Source organism: Tachypleus tridentatus, chromosome 10, assembly GCF_004210375.1.
Source record: "Tachypleus tridentatus isolate NWPU-2018 chromosome 10, ASM421037v1, whole genome shotgun sequence".
Classification (NCBI taxonomy): Eukaryota; Metazoa; Arthropoda; class Merostomata; order Xiphosura; family Limulidae; genus Tachypleus; species Tachypleus tridentatus.
The window spans coordinates 14,745,417-14,769,790 of NC_134834.1; the positions used below are offsets into that span (position 1 = coordinate 14,745,417).

At 38.2% G+C, this 24,374-nt stretch overlaps 1 protein-coding gene across 1 annotated transcript; it reads right to left on the bottom strand.

The window, feature by feature from the left end:
* Positions 1–261: 261 nt before the first annotated feature.
* Positions 262–21,434, bottom strand: LOC143228015 (paired mesoderm homeobox protein 2B-like). The gene is made up of 4 exons (XM_076459360.1): positions 20,684–21,434; positions 18,674–18,900; positions 3,416–3,635; positions 262–809 (listed from the first exon to the last, which is right to left on the bottom strand). The coding sequence occupies exons 1-4, from the start codon at positions 20,940–20,942 to the stop codon at positions 595–597; spliced, it is 921 nt and encodes a 306-aa protein (XP_076315475.1). The 5' UTR covers positions 20,943–21,434; the 3' UTR covers positions 262–594.
* Positions 21,435–24,374: the final 2,940 nt, after the last annotated feature.

A 24,374-nucleotide genomic window follows, 5' to 3' on the forward strand; every position in this document is an offset into this window, starting at 1 on the left:
CATCAGTTGATACGACCTTTCGCTTTCTATAGTTGAATTTCATTTAATTCCTTGTATACACAGGAAAACACTGAATTTCAGCAAAACTTTTGCCAGAAATGATTTTAGATAAAATTTATTTACATAAGTACCTGCAAACAATTTTTCTAACATTTTCAGTGAACTCTACGATCTATTACTTAATACTTTTAAGGCTTACTGCTAAAAAAAACCAACAGAAAGTAGTACATAATTTTGCCAAAAGGAAAACTTACACTGGATAATAGTTAACACTTTTAATAAAGCTTGAATAAATATAAAGTAGAATATGTTAAAACAACGTAACCACACCACATCTACAATATTCAGTGCAGACGAGACTTGTTATCAGTACCAGGATTCATTAGGCCGGCTTGGATACGACGTAGAGAAATGGCGTTTACATTACGAGTAGATTTGGGACCTTACAATAATTCTGGCCGTAGTAGGTAATTCACCGTTCGTAATGGCGCTCACAGCCATTGCGATCAAATTCCATACACCTAATTAGAACATTTAACTGCTTATTTTATTATCTCTTACCATGAGTAGTCTGTAAGTTGGCAACATTCATTCTCAGAAAATCTGGGTGATTAAGTTATGTTTCGTGTCCATGGAAGACCCCGAGTAATGAGAAGGAATACCTGAAGAAGGGCTGATAAACGCCGAAAAAGGACTAACTGGACATGTATTGGGCGTGGCCAGTGTGCGGGCGGGGACTATGGTTGTCAATAACGAACAAGACTCGGAAGAGGCGGACCATTTTGCTGCTTCCTCCTCGCTGTCTTTACCTAAAGTAAAACAAACAAAGAGAGAAACTGGAGTAATTCTTGTGCTAGACAAGCTAATTTGTATCCATATTATTAAACCATTGCCAGGAGAAACGGTTGTTTGTGCGTTTACTATATATATAATTAAATCCTAGTTGTGTTGAACCATATAACGTAGATTCAGCCATCTTTCCTCCTCGATTTAATACAAAGTGTGGTAGTCATCGATTTCTGCGGCAGCGTTACGAGGTGTGATGCTGATTGGTCTGTTTGTCGGTGGTCTGAAACAAGCTACGCCCGAAACCATTTAACAAACGTTCTCAAACAGCGAAGATTATTTAATAAACGTTGGCACGGCTGTTGCAGATTCAAACATTTAAGGTGCTCTGGGGATACAGTAACGTAGGGAAGGAAGTTTGCGTATATTTAATAGGAATAGACGTTTCTTTGAAAGTGCCGGAACTTTAAAATGTATACTTCAACATTTTTATCTTTAGAATTTATTTTTGAGCCTTAGTCTTATTGGAATTCTATTTTTTTTTTTTTTTAGTGTCTGTAAATTTAAAACGTACTTTATGAGGAAAAATGGCCCAAAGATTAAAATATCACAGCATTTGTGTTTTCTGATAGCAAAGCCACATCGAGCTATCAGCTGAGCCCACCGAGGAGAATCGAACCCCTTATTTTAGCGTTGTAAATCCGTATGCTTACCGTTGTACTAGCGGGAGGCATCACAGTATTTAATAAAACTTAACTTTTGAGAAACGTGAACGTTTTGTTGCGGTTCGTTAACACAGAAGTAACAGTAGTGAGTCAGGCTTGGTCTAGTTGGTTCGTATGCTTCGACTGTGAATACCAGGATTCATGGCTAGCATCCTGTTACCTCAACAACTCGCTCCGCACTTTCGGAGTGTTTCGTGAGTGTGCTACAAGAGTACAAGCTGATATTCTACTATATTGTCAGACATTAATGGGCCAAGAATTAGCAGTGAGTTCTCTTGACAAGCTCGTCTTTTTCCGGTCTATCGATCGGAGTTACAAACGGCTGAACGCAGATAAATGTTTTGTAATTTTGGGCAAAAAATCCTAAAAGAAAAAAGGAACAAACGTGCCACGTTGAAACAAAATCTGTACAGCCATAATAATATAAAAAATTAAAAAATAAAGTTCTTTGAAAGAGAATGAATCCGAATAAATTTTGAAACGCTAGGCTTGGGTGTTTTGAAGCCAGCCCTTATTATCTATATTTGGAAGTGGGCGTTGCTGTAGTGCAGACTTATTCCGACACGCAAAAAAATATATTAGAGATAACGCCATTAAGATTGTCATATATATTTAGTAATATTAATAATCTCGTAAATATTCCATATTCACAACAATACAGTATAAATTCCTAACTAAATAATGTAGTTTAGAGACATCAGGGTTCTAGTCATCACCACCCACCGCCAACTCTTGGGCTACTCTTTTACCAACGAATAGTGGGATTGACCGTAACATTATAACGCCTCCACGGCTGAAAGGACGGGCATGTTTTGGTGCGACCGGGATTCGAACCCGCGATCCTCGGATTACGAGTCGCACGCCTTAACCCACCTGGCCATGTCGGGGCCTTCTGCTATCGTTCTCACGTGAAAGTCATATTTTGTCATAACCACTTCTTGTTATTTCACTTTAAGTAAAACAGATCTGGTGGTTAGGGCACTCGACTCGTAATCTGATAGTTACGGGCTCGAATACCCGTCACACCAAACGTGCTCGCCCTTTCAGCCGAGGGAGCGTCATAATGATACAGTCAATCCCACTATTCGTTTATTGATTTATAACGATAAAAACCGGGTTTCGATAATTGGGGGGGGAGACACAGCACAGACTGCGAAACTAGGTGTTTAACATTTGTTCATGACTAGTAATTTATTAGGTACTGTCTGGAGTACCCGTCCCTTGACGGAAGTAATATAAATTCGTGATTAATGAAAGGTTATCTCAGGACATGAAAATTTGCTTTGTTTATATGTAATTGTAGAAAACGGCTGTAAAACCACAAAATACAAAACGCGAAACTGCAAACTTGCATGTAAGCTCCACAAGAACCCATCAAATCTCCATGCGAGAAATAGTGGTTAATAAAACACACAAAAATGCCCATAAAAGCTACAAAATACAAAAACTGAAAATGTGTGTACCCCTTCCCCCATACACACACGGACCTTATGAACCCCCATACCAATTTTGGCGAAGATCTACCTACACACTGCAAAGTAGTTGCACGAACTTAAAACAGACAATACTATTATATTTTACAGAGTTACAAGCAATTTGGTACTAAAATGGTTTACCCAAATGAATTTTTAAAGCCTAAATCCCCTGGTGGTACAGTGTTAAGTTAACATACTTACAGCGTTAAAATCTGGGATTCGATTATCCGCTGTGAACAGAGCGCAGACAGATAACTCACTGTCCATTCTTGCGCGAATTAAAATAACAGTCAAATTGATTTTTAAAAACGATAGGGGGCGTATTAGAAATTTTAAAACGAGGTTAAACTTGTCACCTTAACTTGGGTGTGATAAAAGATTATATTACAACTATGAAACACCAGATGTGACATCGAATTGAATTCTTACCTTCCACTGGACTCGGTGATGGAGAAGGAAGAATCAATGGAGATCCATCTTTACATATTTCCTTTAAGGCCATCTTATTTATGCTGCATTCCACTTTGTCACCAGAGGGCGTATTGTTGACAACTTCTTTGTCGGTCGCTCCATCGCTTGAGTTGTTCTGTGATGGTTGCTTCAAACGTTCTTGTTTCCGAAACTTAGCTCTTCGATTTTGAAACCAAACCTGTGATAGAAGTGACAAATTATTAAAACTCTGAAAAAAACAACACGAATATATGAGATACATATCGTTCTACATTCATATATTTTTTCCCGTTACGTAAAGGTCTATCAGGGTGCAGTTAGTCCTAATTTTGAAATGATATACAAGAATTATTGCAGTGAGCCATCAGCATCTACTGCCATCTGCTTGGGCTACTTTTGTCCAGCTCAGTGGTCTTTAACCGTCAATCGTATAGCACATGCACGTGCCTAAAATGCGGAACGAGGTATGATGGCAAAAGGTCGTGAACCATGAACCCTCGGATTCTCATTCCGAGCGCTAACCACTAGGTCATACCTCGTATCCTATGAGTTTTTAGCATGAGCTTAACTTATACAGAAGAACCAATTTATATTGCTCGCATACGTTAATGTGTGTATAGCATTGTTTCTATAGCGTCTTTCAAAACTGTTTGTTTGGTTGGTTTGTTTGTTTTTGAATTTCGCACAAAGATACTCGAGAGCTATCTGTGCTAGCCGTCCCTAATTTAGCAGTGTAAGACTAGAGGGAAGGCAGCTAGTCATCACCACCCACCGCCAACTCTTGGGCTACTCTTTTACCAACGAATAGTGGGATTGACCGTCACATTATAACGCCTCCCTGGCTGAAAGGGCGAGCATGTTTGGCGCGACGGGGATGCGAACCCGCGACCCTCGGATTACGAGTCGCACGCCTTAACGCGCTTGGCCGTGCCGGGCCCCTTTCAAAACTATTTGAGACACTTAATGAATTTTTAATCACTGGCGCCTTTCCACCCGCCCTCTAGTGGTGGTTTAGCGGAAAGCCAATGGGGTTATCTCTAAAAATTTAATATTAATACTCTCAGTGAGCAGAGCCCAGATAATTCATTATTTAGGTCTGTGCTTTGCATCAAGTAGGCAAATAAAGATTGCTATTATAATGCAATACAATCATTTGATGAACTTTAAATATCAAAGTCATGAAGTCGTTCAGTGAGTTTTACTATAATGAAACTTTACTGTTTCTCTCTCAAAAGTAAAGATTTTTCAAACTGTAGCTCACTTAATGTTTCCCTTCTTACATTCTCAAACAGCATTCGAAGTTCCATTCCGAACCTTTCTCGAAGTCTCGTAAATTCCCTCAGTTCGCGAGATTAAAATATTAAATTTTACATTTTGAAGTTAAATAGCTGAATAGTGTGACAACATAGTGGAAAATATTATCCCGGATTGCTTAGCGTGGAAACGGAAGTGAAAAACTGGATGGAGTGTGATAACAGCTAGATGGATATTGGCATTAGATGAAGATACGAAACTGACCGGATCTGACCTTGACCTATACACCTATATTAACCATTTTTAGTTCTTTGAACTTGAATAACAAACAGTCGAAACTACATCCATAAGTAAGTTTATTGTGAGACTGTGAAATTAAGTAACGTATGTTACGATTCTCGATTTAATTATTAAAGATAGTTATTGATTGGAGAATTATAGAATAACGGAGTCTTATAGATCGATGCAAACAAATTTCGTCTACTGTTTTTGAAGACGAAGAAAAACAGTAATGCAAAGTACTACACGTATGACTCCTTTATTTCTAATTTCTGTTTTTTCCAGTATAATATCTTTCCGTTTAGGCCTATCATGACGGTTAAGGAACTCGACTCTGTGGGTCGCGGGTTCGAATCAATCACACGACTGATCTGCTCAACCTTTAGGCTGTGGGGATGATATGATGTCACGATCAATCCCATTGTTCGTTGGTTAAACAAAACACCCAAGAGCTGGCGGCGGATGGTGTTTACTGTGTATCTTCCCTCTAGTCTATCGCTTCTAATTAGCTTTCATGTTGGTTTTCGAGAAATTCAACAGTTTGTTTTTTGAATTTCGCGCAAGGCTACAGGAGGGCTATCTGCGCTAGCCGTCCCTAATTTAGCAGTGTAAGACTAGAGGGAAGGCAGCTAGTCATCACCGCCCACCGCCAACTCTTGGGCTACTCTTTTACCAACGAATAGTGGGATTGATCGTCACATTATAACGCTTCCACGCCTGTTAGAGTGAGCGTGTTTAGTGTGACGAGGATTCGAATTCACGAACCTCAGATCACGAGTCGAACGCCTTAACCCACCTGACCTGCGGGGAGAGAACACTTGTCACTAATTACAATGTTTTAATATTTTTTTGGGGGGGTGGGGCTGGCACCAACAGTTTGTGTTAGAAACATTAGTTAGTTAGTCTTACTTTAAATATAATAATAATCTATCTATAATAATTATAATTATTATAAAACTTGAGACATATTATGCTATTTTTGAATAATATCTGTGGAAATCAAATTTGACAAACATTATATCAACGTTTCGTCTGTCGTGGCCGTCAGTATAACCGAATACTTATATCTTCTTTTATATTTTTCGTTTCTATCTAACTATACAAACAATTCAATTTTAAACGAAAGCTTTAAAACATGCATGTTGTCAGAGTTTTTACGTGTTCTAAGAGTGATAGATTATTCCATTGCTCGGTTCCTGACTGCCAACAGTTTCGTAACGTTCGTCCATGATGTATCTAACATTCTTTATTCTCGGGGATTCATTTTTCGCTGCTGATTTTTGTTTCCCACCACGTTCACCATTTTCTGCATGTGTGACCGACACTGCGATTTAGTTTGTGCTGCCGAGGTCAGGCTTGGCAACAAGAGGAAGCGGAACCCTCTGTTTACACGTCAATTGGATCCACACTGCCTAACACCGCCCGAGGCCTGTGTTAGCTTCCCTCATTCGCTCAATAAACGTCGGTATCGACTGGGAGCTCTAATTGGCTGTAATCTAATTACGTAATCGAATCTTCCTACGGGCGACGACCCTAGCCAACAACGCTAACTGTTACCCTCGGGGTTATGAACGTTTGTAAGTAGAAAAGTAGTAACAGGGGTGTGGTTAATTTGAATAGGGGAAAAAATAAAGCTTCGAAGCTCGTGGCATACAAAGACCAGGAATTGGGCGACTGTTTCAATCATTACTTCCTATTTTGGAGTTTTTAAAATTTGCAAAGTAACAAATGTCATTTGTTTAAGATCGGATAAATGTGTGACTTGGTGACGTTTGTTATTTGCCTAGTGAAACTTTTTATGTTGAGTTTTTAGATGTGTGTGTGTTTTCTTATAGAAAGCCACATCGGGCTATCTGCTAAGCCCACCGAAGGGACTCGAACCCCTGATTTTAGCATTGTAAATCCGTAGGCTTACCGCTGTACTAGCGGGGGCTTAGTTTATAGATATTTGAACAAAGGACAAGGGGAAGACCGAAGGAAAGGCGTATGTTTGTAATAAGAGAGTACACGAGAATGTAACCTTGACAGTACATGGAGGTTTGGAGAGAAACAGATCTCAAATGATTCGGATAAATGCTAAAAAGACATTTAATATTTTCATGGGGTAAGTCGCCATTTCCAGAAACCTCACAGTTCAGACTTAACAAGTTCTAATTTTGAGTTCCTGAACAAAGAGAATAGGTTTAGTGTTACAGTTATAACGTCCCTGCATTTGAAAGAATGGTGAATCACGGCTCGAACCCTGGACCTTTCAATCCTCAGCCCGGAAACTCAAGCAACGCTAGGTTTATATCTAGTAACAATTTTACTATTAAATACATCAAGATTTGCCAAATATCCTACACATTGAACCTTCTAATTCTTGTGTGATTTTTGGGGCTTAGAAACTTAGGGGTAAAGTTTCTCATAATTAGTATGCCTCGGTCGAACGTTTAGGTACATGACCAACAATCACAATTTCAAACACAGAAAAACTTGAAAATAAAACAAACAAACGTTTTGAGAAATAATGGTAAACAAAATATTAGTTTTCGTTATTTGTAAACGATATGTGAACTATGTTTATGGCATTACGTCTTTCTTCAACCTCTATAGTTAGATACTGTTAATAAAAGAGAGCACAAGAGTTGGCGGAGGGTTGTTTGACTAGGTACTTTCCGTCTGGTCTATAATTTTATAAATAGGGACTAACAGCGCCGAAAGACAGACCTCGAATAGCTTCACGTAATAGTACAAAAACAAACAAACATAAAATTCCTGCATTAGATTTCTTAACTAAACTTGCAGCTGTTAAATAAAACACACGCATAAATATCCAATGAAGTGTAGCTTTGAGAATAAGGCTTAACTCTTCAATCATTATTTTGTATTAGTTCTGAGAGTGAGGTCTAGCTCTCTATTTACGAAATTGTTTTTAGTTCTGAAAACGAGGCTTAACTCGCAAATTACCAAGTTGTTGTTATACCATTCCCTGTATCTAGGGTCCACTTATTGCATCATATTAAGTGGTGTTTTATGTTTCAGACTGTTACAACGCTCAGCTGAAAGAACTGACCAAAAAGACGCGTGAGGGTGCAGCAGATATTAGTAGAACTAATTTCAGTATTGAAGGCATTTGTTATTTAATGTTTTGTATGGCTTAAGTGTGTGCTTAGGGACTGTAATTAATTAACATGTTTACAGGTTCACAACCAAGTTGTTCCATACATAATTTGAAGAAAAGATTCAATCAGTAGCTCTGCTATTAAAATAATATCCCTGAAAAATAATCTTATACAGACATAAATGCTAAAAGTCCTAATTATTGTAAGTCAAAGCCAAAACTTTCGCTATAATATTTAAGAAATTGTTTGTTTGTTTTTGAATTTTGCCCAAAGCTACTGGAGGGCTATCTGTGCTAGCCGTCCCTAATTTAGTAGTGTAAGACTAAAGGGAAGGCAGTTAGTCATCACCACCCACCGCCAACTCTTGGGCTACTCTTTTGCCAACGAATAGTGGGATTGACCATTGCATTATAACGCCCCCACGGCGAGCATGTTTGGCGCGACGGGGATGCGTACCCGCGACCCTCAGATTACGAGTCGCACGCCTCAACACATTTAAGAAATATTAATAGACATTTTTTTTTTTTGGTTTTAAGCCTCTTAGCACGTATTTATGATTTGATTTGTAATAATTTCATTGTTGTTTTATAGTGCTCGTTTGAAAACCTAAAAACAAGTGATGTAATTTATAATATTAAAGTTACAAACATACACACAGCCCTAAAATATCTAACTCATACAGATATCTAACCTGAAAGCGTGTGTATACATATATAACAGTAAATTTGGACCATATAAAGAATCCGTAACGACAATCGTTGTTGCGGTTCTACAATGAAATGTTCTTTTGCTAGAGGAACACTTACACGAGAACTAATCTCCTCTTTTAACATATATTAAGAATAAAGAAAAGATAGACACCCCTATAGAATTCCCCCCCCTCCTTTTCGGGGACGTCAGCTGACGATGGATAGTCATCCGAATAATTACTTTTAAGAGGATATATATAATGTAGATCCCTCCCAGTGGTTTAGAGGGTTTAGATATCCTCGATGGGCAGAGCATATGTAACCCCTTCTGTTGCTTTACCCTTAAGAGCAGAGAACAAACAAAAAGTACCCTGTGAAACCAGTGTACCGAACATTGACAGCTTGTATATAACCGGTTTCAACAATTATACATCACAAGGCATAATTTTCTTCAACAACATGTCACAAGATAAAACCACTACCAACAATATATCACAAGATAGAACCGTCTTTCACAATATACCACAAGATATAACCATCTTCAACGATGATAGAACCACTTCAACAACATACCACAAGATAGAACCACCACTTTCCACAATACGTTACAAGATAGAACCACTTTCAACAATACATCACAAAATGTATACTATATAAATAACATTATTGTAACTGTATAAATTATTGTAAATTCCGTTGTCCATAGAGCTCTGCATTATATAAAACAGCGAACGTAGCAAGCTTAGAATATTGTACGGTACAAAATCAATTTCTCAAAATAGTTTTATATTAAGCTTTTATAGCCTTTACCCGGTTAAAACATCTCAAGATTTACACATCTCAATTTTATAGTTAATTAGAACCAGTTTAAATGTCAGCGTTACCCGGTTAAAACCGTCCGTTGACTGTACGATTTATAAAAATTAAATACACTAAAAGTTTACGGTTAATTTGCGTGTGTTGTACTGACGGTCCGGCATGGCCAAGTGTGTTAAGGCGTTCGTCTCGTAATCCGAGGGTTGTGGGTTCGAATCCCAGTCGCACCAATACATGCTCGCCCTTTCATCCGTTATAATGTGACGTTCACTCCCACTACTGGTTGGTAAAAGAGTAGCTCAAGAGTTGGCGGTGGGAGGTGATGACTAGTTGCCTTCCCTCTAGTCTTACACTGCTAAATTAGGGACCGCTAGCACAGATAGCCCTCGTGTAGCTTTGTGCGAAATTCAAAACAAACTGTTTTGCTGTTAAAATTTTACTTGGATAAGGACGGTGAACTTAAATATGTATCTTACACAGACACAACCTTTATGGCTATAAATGTTAGGCCTAATATGTTTGACACTATAAACGTTATTTTAATTATGTTTTAGAAATATTTTACAAGTATTATATAACTTCTTATCCCTAGTGTTTATTGTTATGCTTACCGTTGCTGGAATTATTTGTTACTAGTTTTATTCGGTTTTTCTTGACACCAGTAGTATTTGTTTCTCTCAGAATGTATTTGTTCAACTTGTCTCACAATTGTTCTGTTTCCAAACATTCATATGATGGGGTTTTGGACCTATAACTGAGTGTATTTCCTTATGATAAGGTTATAGGTGATGAGTGTAGAGTTGTTAATTTCAAGCTAAGATGGTGTAACTCTGTTTTCTGGCTAAACAATATTTAGTCAAACATTTTCAATGAGCCACAGTAAAACAAAAACAAACGAGACACGAGAGGATGGTCCACAGAACAGAGGGTGAACCATGGTTAATGAACGGTGAAAACAATTAGCACAGAGTGTTTAGGTTTGAAACGTCCCACTGTATAGCGTTGACTTAACTATCCAGAGTGGGGGCGCAGGTGTAGGTTTATTTGTTTGGCCGTTTTCTTTTTTGCACGCGATGTGCCACAAACCTATGACTTGCTACATGGATGGCTTGTCACGTCAGAATAATACTTTAATATGAACTGGTTGTATTACGTGGCTAGCTCGTCAGGTCAGAGTAATACTTTAATAATTGTCAGGTTAGAGTAATACTTTAACACGAACTGGTTATATTACTTAGCTCGTCAGGTCAGTGTAATACTTTAACACGAACTGGTTATGTTACTTGGATAGCTCGTCAGGTCAGTGTAATACTTTAACAAAAACTGGTTATGTTACTTGGATAGCTCGTCAGGTCAGAGTAATACTTTAACAAAAACTGGTTATATTACTTGGATAGCTCGTCAGGTCAGTGTAATACTTTAACAAAAACTGGTTATATTACTTGGATAGCTCGTCAGGTCAGTGTAATACTTTAACACGAACTGGTTATATTACTTGGATGGCTCGTCAGGTCAGTGTAATACTTTAACACGAACTGGTTATGTTACTTGGATGGCTCGTCAGGTTAGAGTAATACTTTAACACGAACTGGTTATATTACTTGGATGGCTCGTCAGGTTAGAGTAATACTTTAACACGAACTGGTTATATTACTTGGATAGCTTGTCAGGTCGATGTAATACTTTAACACAAACTGGTTATATTACTTGGATAGCTCGTCAGGTTAGAGTAATACTTTAACACGAACTGGTTATATTACTTGGATAGCTTGTCAGGTCGAAGTAATACTTTAACACAAACTGGTTATATTACTTGGATAGCTCGTCAGGTCAGTGTAATACTTTAACAAAAACTGGTTATATTACTTGGATAGCTCGTCAGGACAGTGTAATACTTTAACAAAAACTGGTTATATTACTTGGATGGCTCGTCAGATCAGAGTAATACTTTAACACGAACTGGTTATATTATTTGGATGGCTCGTCAGATCAGAGTAATACTTTAACACGAACTGGTTATATTATTTGGATAGCTCGTCAGGTCAGTGTAATACTTTAACACGAACTGGTTATGTTACTTGGATGGCTCGTCAGGTTAGAGTAATACTTTTTCACGAACTGGTTATATTACTTGGATGGCTCGCCAGGTTAGAGTAATACTTTAACAAAAACTGGTTGGATGGTTAAAGAGAACACTATGGTTTAATGTTTGCGCAACAAAAGTATCAGGATTTATGGTTCTTCACGCATCCCATAAATAATGTATTGTTTTTTTTATTAAGTACAAGGCTACATAAAGGGCTGTCTGTGCTCGCTCTGATCATCACGGGTATCGAAACCTGGTTTCTAGCAGTATAAGTCCGCAGATATACCATTGTGGTACTGGGGAGGGCATAATTTTTTTGAAATCAGCAAATTATCGAGATAATTTAGAACAAATTGTTTTACCATAAGTTATAAAGGAAAATAAGTAAAAATTATAAAAAATGTAAAGATCTGTCGAGTATCGAACCAATAACAACTAAGTCTGTTTCACGAAATAAAAAAAAAACATATAGAACACAGCTACGGAATTCTTTGTTTGTTGTTGAAATTTTCGCAAATATTCTAGTAGGCTAATCTTATCGAATAGTCAGGTTTATGTGTTACCCTTATAACGCACCCCACAGTGTCAAACGTCATTTATTCTCGGCGGGTAAGTGGTGTATTAACCATGGATTTGCAGTACAGCGCGATAACCAATGGGCGGACTAGATGGTTCACCAGTGATTAGAATAATGTAGTAAGCGTAAAGGTTGGTTGAATCATTTCTCCATGGCTCTTAATGTATTAATTCTAGAAATGAATAAAAAATAAATGTAGGTTTGGAATTAAGATATTTTAAAATTTAAACTTTTAAGGAATACGAAGAACAATTCCCAAGCGAAGCTTCCTTGAAATACGTAAATACACATCTTGGAAAATGTCGTTCCAAGAAGGCTTTGGTAGCTTAGCAACAACGATGGCCCAATTCTGTACTAGCCTGCTTGTTCTGTTTATAAGTGCGTTTGGTGTTGCAAGTCTTGGCTGCTAAGCGTATATGGTTTGATTTTAGGTACCTAAAAAAACACACTTAGTATTAATAAATCAATACCTTGCAGGTTTGAATTACACACAAAAATATTTTTATTTATTTATTTCTACTTTAGTAATCTCTTTCACTAACTAACTTATGCAAATGAAGTTTATAATATTTATATTGTAGGAATCTCTAAACTGAATTTTATTTTTCTGTTGCACTTAGAAATTTCGCACAAACCTAAAAACGGCTGAAGCCGTTTCTAATTCTCAACTGACAGATTTGGGGCAAAGCAGCTAACCAACAACAACCATCGCCAACTCTTGGGTTAAAATTATCAAACCGAAGTTTTGGATATAACTGTAACTGTTGTAATGTAATCATGATTCCGAAGTGCGATTCGCGTTTTTACGACAACAAGACGCGAACCATGAATCCTCAGGTTCATATTAATCACTTGACCATACTGGGTCCTTATATTTTTTCTAATATATTCCTGTTATGTACGTTTTAAAAAAATGGATATAGCGCAAAACTGGAAATCCGATAAACGGAGCACTTGGAGAACATATGTCTCTCTTCTCTGGATGAGTTGAGAGGGAGGGTGATCTGCTAATATATTTCTTTATCAAGCTAAGTTCGTTTTACTGCTCTTTGGTGGGACGGCGATAGAATACATTATCATTTCAATAAATAAATGCGAGAGTTGTCCATGTGGTAAATCTATTCATTTGAAAGTTGCTAAGCCTGGTTCGAATTCGTAAGTTTGCACTCTAAGCTGTGGGTTTACTATAAAAGAGACATCAATCTGCTAGCATGAATGATGGGTGGTTGTTGACTGGCTGCCCTATTGGTGAGAGATAATTTTAGTAGCTTTGTAATAAATGAAGAATAATAATGAAATAGATAATTACCACCAGATGTTTTTAGTATTTAATTACACATATTATCAGTTTGTTTGTTACCTATTGAATTTCGTGCAAAGCCACACTATAGTCTGTCTGTGCTCTGCCAACCAAGAGTATCGAAACACAGTTTTTAGAGGTGTGAGTGCACAAACATACCGTTGTGCCTCTAGGGGGCATTTGGTTTAAATTTGATCTAAAGCTACACGACGGCTAGCGCAGATAGCCGTCCCTAATTTAGCTGTGTAAGACTAGAGGGAAGGCAGCTAGTCATCACCACCCACCCCCAACTTTTGGGCTACTCTTTTACCAACGAATAGTGAGAGTGGCCGTCACATTGTAACGCCCCCACGACTGAAAAGGTGAGCATGTTTGGTGCGACGGGGATTCGAACCCCCGACCCTCGGATTACGAGTCGAGCGCTCTAACCACCTGACCATGTCGAGTCACACGTATACAAAATTCAAATATATTAATGCAACGGATAACTATAGAGACACTCGATAGAGCACATATCCGCAAAACGTAGTGTTGATCATGTCCGGCCCTAAAAAATAGAAACAAAATCGGTCTGTGTTTCATCATTATCAACAGACATGGACCAGTTTTGGTAGGACAATGAGGAATAATATTTCACATATGTGTATCAAGTTTCATCAAAGTTCAATGACTATTGACTGAGTTATAGAAAAAAGTAGTCCATATGTTAACAGATGGGAATTTTGTTGCATTTTCTTGACCTTATTGTGACCTTAACCCTCCAAAATCTAATCGCTTCTACATTGTGTCATATTCCAAGTGTATACCAACTATTGTTCAAATCCACTCAGCTGTTTTCGAGAAATCTCACTGACAATCTCATAAGAAGGGGGAGGGTGAAAAATATAACCGTCGGTAGCTAAAGTAATTACATTAAGTTGTTAATATTACTTCATTACAAACATTGTAGTTAATAACAGTCTGGACTTAAAGTACGCCAGAAATATACGTGTACAGAATACGGCTATGTGACTTGTAGAGTACGCTAAAATCTACTTGTACAGAATACAGCCAGGTGGCATGTAAAGTACACCAGAGTTTACGTGTACAGAATACGGCTATGTGACTTGTAGAGTACACCAGAGTTTACGTGTACAAAATACGGCTATGTGACTTGTAGAGTACACCAGAGTTTACGTGTACAAAATACGGCTATGTGACTTGTAGAGTACACCAGAGTTTACGTGTACAAAATACGGCTATGTGACTTGTAGAGTACACCGGAGTTTACGTGTACAAAATACGGCTATGTGATTTGTAGAGTACACCAGAGTTTACGTGTACAGAATACGGCTATGACGAGTTTTTAATCCACCATCCTATGACTCACAATTTACATAGCTGGACCACCAGTCGTGTGGTTTGTTTGTTTTTGAATTTTGCGCAAAGCTACTCGAGGGCTATCTGCGCTAGCCGTCCCTAATTTAGCAGTGTAAGACCTGAGGGAAGGCAGCTAGTCATCACCACCCATCGCCAACTCATGGGCTACTCTTTTACCAACGATAATGTGATTGCCCGTGACATTATAATGGCCCCACAGCTGAAAGGGCGAGCATGTTTGGCGTGACGGAGATTCGAACCCACGACCCTTAGTTTACAAGTCAAAAGCTTTAACCCACCTGGTTATGCAGGGCCCTAGTTGTATGGAATAAATGACGTAAAGAGATGCTGTCATTGTTGTCATGTAACTGTTTTAACGTTCTCATAAGTTTGTTTATCAATTTCCATGAATAATCTAACTGAATAACATATATATATATTCAGTTCCAGAAAGAAGGAATTTAATAGTTAAAGCCAGGTTAAAATATGAAGTCACTTGAATCTTTGGACATGGTATACATCAAATGAATCCACAGGAGACATTACGTCCACAGGGTTCCATTTGGAGGTCGGGAAAAGTCGTACAGTCTTACCGACTGTCATCACGAAAACATTGCTGTTAAAACGTTCACTCACATACGCAATAGAGAAATGATTACCATGTCTTCAGACGTTTGGTTTTAAATTTGTTATATCCGCGTGTGTGATAAACACCGATAAGGTTTGGTTTATTTCATGGTAAATTACATAAACGTTATGTCCCAAAGTTTAGAAATGATGGACAAGACGAAAGGTAACTAATCAGCAATACCCACTGTTAAATTTTTGGCTACTCCAATCGAATGATGGAATTTTACCTTTATATTTATGGTGTACCGATAGCCACGCGACTCTAACCTTGGACCTTTAGATATATAGTCTCGTACGCTAACCATTATCCCACGTCCGTCCCATTTGATATGGATGCTATGTGAAAATATACGTATTTCAAAAATGCTGGTCTTCGGTTAGGACAGAGGTAAGTTTTTTACAATGCTAAAATCAGGGTTCGATTCCTCTTGATGGGCATAGCAGATAGCTTTACTGTAACAAACACACACACACACGCTCAAAATTACTAAGTACAAGAAATAAGAGCAGATTTTGTGAAACCACATACGTGCATGAAATGCAAACATAAGATACATATATACGAGGGAAAAATGTAGCATTTATAATTCAGGTACAGAGATTTAGGCTTAACAATTGGGATACAACTCACATATTAAAGCATATCAAAGTATGAAAACCTTCAGTGCATTTAATATACCAAATATGACGCCCTCTGTTGGCTCAATGAAAAATCCTGAAGCTCACGGTGCTAAAAATCAGACACTCAGAGCACAGGCCGAACTTGACAAAAACAAATGGAGAAACTAGTCGAAATGTCTGTAGGAAACGACTACTTTATGGACCGTTGGATATCTTGGTCACATCAGTAGCTGTCCGTAACGCCACCAGCAATCTTTACAAATAGTAAGAATTTTACAAGAATATATAAGCGTTTCCTAAACATTACTACAGCTTTATCGTAAGGGTTGCCAAGCTGAGCCGAAATTAACAGTTACTAGCACAATTCATGTCAGGTATTAGCAACGCACGAAACATTTGTCGACAAAGGATGCACTAGATGAGATATTCCCAAACTTTTTCGACATTCCACCCGAAGAAACTATAGATATTGAGTACCTTAACATATTGACCTCCCATCACTATCCAACGGCTTCCAATCTGCGAAACTCTACACTTGAGTGTTGCATTAATTTTGCGGATTTGCCTTCTGACGATGAAAGCCTAATTAAGTTACCTCCACATAACACACAGTCGTTTCGTAACAGTATATAATTACAAACCGACTCCAGTTTCACTGGAAAGTGTTGCCAAAGATTATATACAGTTATTATAGTGTTGTTTTTTTTACGTTACGTCTTCAGTTATTTTGTCTGACTTCTTCACAAAATTATTTCGCAAAAAAGTTTCTGATGAAGTGAACACATATAAATTGATCCAGATGTGTGCCCCGTGACTCGTGTGACTCGTGTGTGTCGCGTGCAGTGCAACTGTCTCTACGTCGATAGTTACAATAATCACGATGTTATTTACCGACATAAAGAGAGAACTCGAAACAGTCGCCCTCTCTCTCACAAGTCACGAGCGTGGTTAAAGGCACCAGCTGAGGATTTTTGAAGCTTTCAAACCACTAAGCCTATTTGCCGTTGAACGAATCAGACAATACTTTACTATTTAGTAGCTTACTGTATGTTTCAATGCTAAAACACTAATTTTAACCTAATAGGCAACTCGTCTATGCTCACATGAATAAGGTGTGGTTTAGGCTATTCACGCCTTCATACAGTCACATGATAAAATAACGTCATTCAGGTTAAAGGTTTTGAGCTGGTGTTTCAGTGGTAAGTCAATGGACGTAAAATGCTTAACTACAGATGTCTATTCCGTAGACAGAGCGCAGGCGACCAATTAAGTATCTTTGGACTAAATAAACAAACAAAGAAATAACTGACTTGGAACTCAGATTCTATTGGTCTTTCAGAACAGTTCTCACGTAACTGGGTCATTTTCATGTTACCGTAACATATTATGGACAACTAAACAAAGAAAACAGGTAAGTATGAAACACGGATCGCGAGAAAAAATACACACAGAAAAACACGTACCAAATATGTTATCAAATATGTCGATTTTTTAGTGAAAAACATTATCTGGGACTTCTGAACATAGTCATGGCCGGGTGGTTAGGGCGCTCGACTCGCAATCTGAGGATCGCGGGTTCGATTCCCCGTCGCACCAAATGCGCTCGCCCTTTCAGCCGTGGGGGGCGTTATAATGTGACAGTCAATCACACTATTCGTTGGTAAAAAGAGTAGCCCAACAGTTGGCGGTGGTTAGTGATGACTAGTTGCCTTCCTTCTAATCTTACACTAAGATTAGGGACGGCAGGCGCAGATAGCCTTCGTGTAGCTTCGTGGGAAATTCAAAATGAACAAACTGATCATAATTTGTTTTAATATTCCATTTTTAATGTTTTAATAATAAATTTATGAGTTACGAAGAGGTAGAGCAGTGTTAACGCGAAATACTTGGTGAAAAATGATTATAACCAGGAACGTAAACGGGGGTCTCAAGCTTCTACTCAGCTCTCCTTATACCCTAAAAGTGCCTTTTTTGTCACTTATTGTTCACAACTAATGCTACGAGTTGTTATGGAAAAAGAAAATATTTCATATTAAAAATGAGTATTACACAGAGACTTGCATCTTTCACAACGAACGTAATATGCTTTTAAGTGTTAATACGCAAGAAATCCTTGTTTAGTTTTAGTTTTTAAAAGTGTTTATAACAGATTGAATATAAATAATAGAAGATTTGTCTGGTTCTCATGATTTTCGACTCATATTCCCCACAGTGTCCCCTGACATTCCCTCTTTTTTATCAATGAACCCCTACCACTTTGTTACCTTCTACTTATATTCCCTCTTTCTTGTCAGTGAGATTCTACCCCCTTTAATGTCTTCTGTGCCTTACAGTTACCTTTAAATAAGATTACAAAATACAGGAAGAAAAACAACTTATTGTTTGTTGTCGTTATCGCTTTAATATGCCGTCTTTCCGCAGTACACATGTGTCTACAGGACAAAACAGTTTTACAGGGGTTAAACCTTTTTATTTATTTGTTTTGAAATCAAGTCTTTGTGACGGTTTCACGTGTTACTCACCTGGACTCTGGCCTCTGTTAAGTCTATTTTCATAGCAATCTCTTCTCGGGTGTAAACGTCCGGGTAGTGCGTTTCATGGAACGCACGCTCTAACTCCTTCAGTTGTCCGCTCGTGAAGGTGGTTCGGATCCGGCGCTGCTTCCGTTTCTCCGCCAGCACGTTGTTGTTACCAGGATACATCTTGTAGGATAGTGTCCGTGAATAATCCACATGAGCGTGTAACGACCCTTGAGAAAGAACAAGTCAGTACATATTTCATATTACGTTAATATAGTAAAGATACTGTTGAAAACGTGCCAATATAGTCCATATAAATTAATAAATGAGTCTCAAAAATCATCGAAGTCATGCGGCGTATTATATTTACTTACTTTGAATGCTCAGAGGTTTTAGAAAGTACAAGGCACATTAGAACAATAATTAAACTATATCGCATGCTTTAAATATACCAGTATTGCCAGTAGTGAATTCAGTAAGCTTTATTGAGTTTTCGATATCAACTCTTACTATGATGATAAAAATTTACAAGGCTCGAACCCAGGCCACCCGCCAGTGTCTTAATGAGCTAATCCGTGAAGGCTTAAGTACCTGTAACATAAAATCTCGGTACAGATATTTTAAAATGTGAAATATTTTCTCACACTTATCTAATTCGCCTGCTTTCGTCCACGGTTCAGCTTTAGGCGTTTCTGTCCATGGACTAAATGTTAATCAGTCTTTTTGTTTGTTTCTTTTCTGTTTAGAATTTTCGCGGAGAGTTACACAAGCGCATTGTTCATCTATCTGTTCCTAGATTTAAACTCGTAGACCAGAGATAAGCTAGCTAACCAACAGCAACAATCGCTGGGCAACTGCTGTCAGACCGAATAGCAGGATTTGACTGTCACTCTTATATCGCATCCATATCAAAAGTGCGCAACAAGTTTTTATGACGACGAGACACAAACCACAAGCTCTTGAGTTCACAGACAGGGCACACAAACTACTATAATTCGAGCCCGGTTTCCTGTCGCTCAGTGAATTAAGAATGTTTGGAACACTGAATTTCATGTTCGCTCTGTTCCAGTTAATACAATCATAATAATACTGTGAACATTCTGCAACATGAAAACGGAACCTACATCTTAAAATACACACACATATCACGTTATTGACCTTTACCAAAATCTATGATCTATGGGTTACAAAACTGGCCAGAAATATAACTGAGGAGGTCTATTGTTTATATAGATGATTTTCACGTATCAGGTACTAATATCTTTCCGGTTCTGATCTATAAAGCACATAAGTGATTGAAACAAATGCGTTTTTTTTTTTTTTTTTACAACTAAGTCGAATATTTAGCCGTTTTGTTTGGGAAGAAGGGGGAATTATCACCGTCTTTTCCTTGACAAATGATGACTTGTTTTGTAAATAGTTATTTAAGTAATTTTAACAGTTCATTTGATATTCAGGAGTTACTCTCTGTTGTTGCCGAAATAACTTACTGTCAAACGTCGATGGAAGCCACAGTAAATAACAAAAATATAAAACTACTAAAACCTATATATGTACATCCGTTTATTTATATATCTAGCCATGATCTGTTTAACCATTCGTTTACCTATATTGTCAGTTTCTTATCTTCACATCATTTTTCTTGTTAACTGCCCCCTAACGGCTGACCAAGTTACAAATTATGAATTTAGGTTGCGTTTCTTAAACATATTATCTCTTACTCCATGCAGCTTGTCTTCCGAAGCTCTTCGAAAGGTGATAAACATCATATCAAGTAATACGATTGGAGGATTTTCTGGGTTATACGTCATCAGTAGCTTCATGAAAACCCTAATACGTACTAACTCTTACTAGAGGTGAGCTTGAAGATAGCTAGAGTTACCCTGGTTAACTAGCATTATAACTCACTTTTAACTGTAATCTGTATTCGATTATTTCATTTCTGTCCCGAGCTGCAGGCTCAATGCGGTCACCGAGAAACGGTTTAAAGAACAGCGGTTTGTAGCCACTTACTTTGAAATCCTACGTTGGCGGGGAAGACGGTCTGAGCTACCGCTGTTGGCGGCATATGGACGGTCTCCGTGCGGGGACGGTTGACCATGCCACAAGAAGACGTGTTCATTCCAGGCGCGTGAAATGGAGAAGCATAGCGGTAGGAGATTTGGCTGCACGAGGTGAGGTCAGTGTAAGAATACTGCCGCTGACACGACGATAGGCCCGGATCCGAACAGCCGGAATCAAAGCTGTACTGGTTGAGATATGGGTACTCCATGAGGTTACAATAAGAAGTCTGGAAAACAAATGGTGTATCTTTTACTTTCACGGCCAGCTTTATAGTCCAGATCAATTCGTCACCATGGCTTCGCCAGGAGTTACAGTCTCTCTTTCCTTTTACCTCAGGCTCATTCCGTATCCGCTAGGGGGAGGGACTTGCGGTAGTATCTGCTTCTATTCAAATTCTCGTGCTATGACTCCGTCAGTGTTGCTCGAGGAGCATCGGTCTCACGCTTCCAAGCGACCCGTAATTGAATTATAATTCTCCGAGGGACGAGGTCTGTGACAGTTACTACCGCTCCTGGTAACAACAGAATACTGCTGTTCCTCACTTCCATGTTTGGCCGTCGATTACCATATTACCAGTACAAGTCTACGGTGTTCGTCTGACGCGACCGAGAAGGATGCTTCGGTGGTGCTGTGTTCGGTGCAAGCCGGAGTTAACACGGGTTGGTGATCAGGAGCTGCCCAGGGAGTTACGTTCCCAGGCTGAAAGTACGACAGCAGGAACTGAGTGTGACCTCGCGTCTGCTAAGCAGTATACGTTGAAGGTCAGTCACGCGAGGAATGGTCATCTTGGACACTAAATCAGAAACTGGGAAACAAACTGAACTACTGCAAGGATCCCTCCGTCCTCCAGTGGCACGGCGGCATGTCCGTGGACCGCACCGTTAGAAATCCGGTTTCGATACCCGTTGTGGGCAAAGCCCAGATAGTTCATTGTGTCGCTCTTTACTTAATGGCAAATAAACAATGCTGTAAGGGTTAACAAAGAAACAATAATCCAGTGAAAGCAGGAAAAATGTTGCATTTTTTTCTTTCACGTTCTCTGTCTGTGAGAAAAACCAAAGATAAGAAGTAAGTCTCATAATTTATTTATCGAAATATTTTAATTTCTGTTTCTCATAATCAATTGAGTGTATGTGTACTTATCAATTATAATTACTACCACTCAGTTATTTTTCATAAACGTTACCTTCCATTTCATTACAATCTGTACACTTGTACTAAATGACAAAAAAATCGATTTTTTGCTATCGAGAAAGTTGAATATTTCTAAATAATTAGAAAGAAAATCTATCTGAATCTTACGCAAAAAAAAAATAATTACATACCACATATTGATTAAAATTTACCTGGGCCCCGGCATGGCCTGGTGATTAAGGCACTCGACTCGTAATCCGCGAGTTCGAGTCCCTGTCACACCAAACATGCTCGTTCTTTGAGCAGTGGGGGCGTTATAATATTACGGTCAATTCCACTATTCGTTGGTAAAAGAGTAGCCCAAGGGTTGGCGGTGAGTAGTGATGACTAGCTGCCTTTCCTCTAGTCTTACACTGCTAAATTAGGTACGGCTAGCGCAGATAGCTCTCGTGTAACTTTGCGCGAAATTAAAAAAATAACAACAAATTTAGTTATTTGACTCGGTTTCAGAACGTTTATTTAAAACGAAGAAAGGTCTACACATAAACGCGACTCACTCTTAAGTTGTTATCATTACAGTTTCGCTACTTTGCTGTCCAAAATTATAACCAAAGAGAAAACTCCCCGATTTTTGTTCACGCCTCTAGTGGCTCAGCGGAAAGTCTAAAGATTCGTAATACTTAGTCCATCTCTGTGTCTCTGATGTCCAAAATAAGCACTCGGCTAATCTCCGACGTCTTTGTTGCACCTGCTATAGATGTCGCTCTAAACTATGTATTAAATGTAACTTCTACGGTATTTACAATAGTTTGTTTGTCTGTTTGTTTGTTTTGAATTTCGCACAAAGCTACTCGAGGGCTATCTGTGCTAGTCGTCCTTAATTTAGCAGTGTAAGACTAGAGGGAAGGCAGCTAGTCATCACCACCCACCGCCAACTCTTGGGCTACTCTTTTACCAACGTATAGTGGGATTGACCGTCATATTATAACACCTTCATGACTGAAAGGGCGAGCATGTTTGGTGCGACCGGGATGCGAACCCGCGACCCTCAGATTACGAGTCGCACGCCTTAACACGCATTTACAATAGTAACCGTGTTGTATTCGACATTGGTGAGAAAACGCAATTGGACCATCATTTTCAAACAATAAAGTACAGCTTTTAGTGCTAACACATTATGCTGTTAATACACGCCAAATCAAATGTTACTTTTTAAATAATGTGTTGTGCGTATAAGCTTAACTTAATTTAAAACGTAATGACACTAAACTCTCGGTACCTTTAATATTACACGTGTGTCACTAGAATGGAATTTTACAAGCGGACTAATAGTGTGTTTGTTTTAAAATTACAGTTGGATTTTAATATGGTTTGCTTCTGTTTTTGTAATAGCTTCGAAATAATGTGTCAGGCTCCATGATACAGGGATCCGAAACGTTTTTTGATTGTTTTGAATTTCGCGCAAACCTACACGAGGGCTATCTGCGCTAGCCGTCTCTAATTTTGTAGTGTAAGACTAGAGGGAAAGCAACTAGTCATCACTACCAACCGCCGACTCTTGGACTACTCTTTTACCAACGAATAGTGGGATTGACTGTCACATTACAATGCCTTTCGTGGCTGAAAGGGAGAAACATGTTTGGTGTGACGGGGAATCGAATCCACGACCCTCAGATTACGAGTCGAGTACCTTAACCATCTGGCCATGCCGGCCCCCAAACTTTTGACATTTTTACTGTGTGTACTGTAAAATTATAGAATAATCCAATGCCAAGTTACATATTATATTATATTATATTATATTATATTATATTATATTATATTATATTATATTATATTATATTATATTATATTATATTATATTATATTATATTATATTATATTATATTATTGCATTCTCACTTTTAAAAATAATTAAAAAAAACATTCGAGATTTGTTTCCTTCTGTAAACGTTTATTCATCTAAAGAATAGATGCAAAAACAATTGTATAATAAAATGTCCTGCTGCTCTAACCTTAAAAAATAGCATGTGATGTCCATAGAAGTTCACACAGGAATACTCTATAGGAAACTCAGTTCACACAGGAATACTCTATAAGAAACTCAGTTTATATAGGAATACTCTATAGGAAACTCAGTTCATATAGGAATACTCTATAGAAAAGGCTGTCCACATAGGAAAAGTCCAGAGAAGACTCAGTTCACACAGGAATACTCTATAGGAAACTCAGTTCACACAGGAATACTCTATAGGAAACTCAGTTCACAGTGCAATTTTATATTCTTGTTTCGACAACGTAGTAAACAACACGTTCTATCATAAATTCCAGTATTCAATTTTTTGCTTTGCTTATCTCGTGGTACAAACGTGCCTCAGAGGTGGAATTAGCGCTAGAATTAGGACCATAATCCATCCGGCGAACACAGCACAAAATAATTCACTACGCAGATTTGCGCTAAAACAACAACACTGTTAATATGCAAATAACGAAGCTTGAATAAAAT